Below are 2,732 nucleotides of genomic sequence, written 5' to 3'. Positions count from 1 at the left end.
GATCACCGAGGCCTGCGTGGGCTCCTGCGAGGCCAAACGGGCCGTGAGTCACCCCAAAATCCCCCCAAAATCACCCCAAAATCCTACAGGGCCCAAAACCCTACGGGGAGTCATCAAAACCCCCCAAAATCCCCCAAAATCTGCCCCTATGAGGGGATCACCGAGGCCTGCGTGGGCTCCTGCGAGGCCAAACGGGTCCTGAGTCACCCCAAAATCCCCCGAAATCAACCCAAAACCACCCCAAAAATGCCCCAGAACCACCCCAAATTCTCCCCAAATTCACCTCCAGAACCACCCCAAAATCACCCCAGAACCACCCCAAATTCACCCCAGAACCACCCCGAAAAAGCCCTAAAATCACCCCAAAATCCCCCCAAATCCCCCAAAATCACCCCAAAATCCTACAGGGCCCAAAACCCTACGGGGAGTCATCAAAACCCCCCAAAATCCCCCAAAATCTGCCCCTATGAGGGGATCACCGAGGCCTGCGTGGGCTCCTGCGAGGCCAAACGGGTCCTGAGTCACCCCAAAATCCCCCGAAATCAACCCAAAACCACCCCAAAAATGCCCCAGAACCACCCCAAATTCTCCCCAAATTCACCTCCAGAACCACCCCAAAATCACCCCAGAACCACCCCAAATTCACCCCAGAACCACCCCGAAAAAGCCCTAAAATCACCCCAAAATCCCCCCAAATCCCCCAAAATCACCCCAAAATCCTACAGGGCCCAAAACCCTACAGGGAGTCATCAAAACCCCCCAAAATCCCCCAAAATCTGCCTCTACGAGGGGATCACCGAGGCCTGCGTGGCGAAACGGGTCCTGAGTCACCCCAAAACCACCCCGAAATCACCCCAAAATCACCCCAGATTCGCCCCAAAACTACACCAAGAACACCCCAAAACCACCCCCAGAACCGCCCCAAAATCCCCCCAAAATCACCCCAGAATCACCTCAAAATCAACCCAAAACCACCCCAAAAATGCCCTGAAACCACCCCAAAACCACCCCTGGGTGTCCCCAATGTCCCCAAAGTGTCCCCAAAGTGTCCCCAAATGTCCCTGGCGTGTCCCTAAATGTCCCCAGGGTGTCCCCAAATGTCCCCAAATGTCCCCAGGGTGTCCCTAAATGTCCCTGCGGTGTCCTTGATGTCCCCAGGGTGTCCCCTGAGTGTCCCCAAATGTCCCCAGGGTGTCCCCAATGTCCCTGGGGTGTCCCTAAATGTCCCCAAATGTCCCCAAATGTCCCTGGGGTGTCCCCAGTGGCCCCTGAGTGTCCCCAGGGTGTCCCCAAATGTCCCCAGAGAGTCCCTGGCGTGTCCCCAAATGTCCCCAGGGTGTCCCCAAATGTCCCCAAATGTCCCCGGGGTGTCCCCAATGTCCCTGGGGTGTCCCTAAATGTCCCCAGATGTCCCCAAATGTCCCTGGGGTGTCCCCAATGTCCCTGGGGTGTCCCCAGTGTCCCCTGAGTGTCCCCAGGGTGTCCCCAAATGTCCCCAGGGAGTCCCTGGCGTGTCCCCAAATGTCCCCAGGGTGTCCCTGGGGTGTCCTTGATGTCCCCAGGGTGTCCCTAATATCCCTGAGGTGTCCCCAAATGTCCCCAGGCTGTCCCTAAATGTCCCCAGGCTGTCCCTAAATGTCCCCAGGATGTCCCCAATGACCCCAGGGTGTCCCCTAAGTGTCCCCTGAGTGTCCCCAGATGTCCCCAGGGTCTCCCCAGGGTGTCCCCAATGTCCCCAAATGTCCCTGAGGTGTCCTCAGGGTGTCCCCAATGTCCCCTGAGTGTCCCCAGGGTGTCCCTAAATGTCCCTGGGGTGTCCCCAATGACCCCAGGGTGTCCCCTGAGTGTCCCCAAATGTCCCCAGGGTGTCCCAGGGTGTCCCTGGGGTGTCCCTAAATGTCCCCAATGTCCTTGGGGTGTCCCTAAATGTCCCCGGGGTGTCCCTAAATGTCCCCAGGGTGTCCCTAAAGTGTCCCTAAATGTCCCTGGGGTGTCCCCAATGTCCCCAGGGTGTCCTTGGGGTGTCCCTAAATGTCCCTGGGGTGCCCCCAATGTCCCCAGGGTGTCCCAGGGTGTCCCTGGGGTGTCCCCAATGTCCCCAGGGTGTCCCTAAATGTCCCCAAATGTCCCTGGGGTGTCCCCAATGTCCCCAAATGTCCCCACAGGAGGCCCTGCAGAGCATCGCCACCGACCCCGGCCTGTACCAGATGCTGCCGCGCTTCAGCACCTTCATCTCCGAGGGGGTGAGCCCAGGGGCACCGAAATCCCGGGAAACGGCCCCAAAATCCCTGGGAAACGGCCCCAAAATCCCTGGGAATGGCCCCAAAATCCTGGGAAATGGCCCCATAAGTTGTGGGGTCTCAGAAGTCCCAGGAATGGGTCCAAAATCCCAGGAAACGGCCCCAAGAATCCCCTGGGAATGGCCCCAAAATCCTGGGAAATGGCCCCATAAGTTGTGGGGTCTCAGAAGTCCCAGGAATGGGTCCAAAATCCCAGGAAACGGCCCCAAGAATCCCCTGGGAATGGCCCCAAAACCCCCTGGGAATGGCCCCAAAAATTGTGGGAGTCCCAAAAATCCTGGCAATGGGTCCAAAATCCTGGGAAATGGCCCCAAAAAATCCCTGGGAATGGCCCCAAAATCCCTGGGAATGGCCCCAAAATCCTGGGAAATGGCCCCAAAAATCCCTGAGAATGGCCCCAAAATCCCCTGGGAATGGCCCCAAAATCCCTGG

At 58.2% G+C, this 2,732-nt stretch overlaps 1 protein-coding gene across 1 annotated transcript in view; it reads left to right on the top strand.

Moving 5' to 3' along the window:
• The window catches only part of TAF6 (TATA-box binding protein associated factor 6), a gene marked incomplete at its 5' end in the record, with an annotated part of 22,284 nt that overhangs the window by 7,713 nt on the left and 11,839 nt on the right, over nt 1-2,732 (top strand). The window contains 2 exons of the mRNA XM_017741319.1: nt 2-43; nt 2,166-2,243. Of these exons, the coding sequence (XP_017596808.1) occupies nt 2-43; nt 2,166-2,243 (120 nt within the window). The remainder of the gene's footprint in view (nt 1; nt 44-2,165; nt 2,244-2,732) is intronic.

The sequence above is a fragment of the Corvus brachyrhynchos genome, unplaced genomic scaffold (assembly GCF_000691975.1).
Source record: "Corvus brachyrhynchos isolate BGI_N302 unplaced genomic scaffold, ASM69197v1 scaffold418, whole genome shotgun sequence".
NCBI classification, from domain to species: domain Eukaryota; kingdom Metazoa; phylum Chordata; class Aves; order Passeriformes; family Corvidae; genus Corvus; species Corvus brachyrhynchos.
Note: the sequence above shows the minus strand (reverse complement) of the source record. Positions and strands in the feature narration are given on the sequence as shown.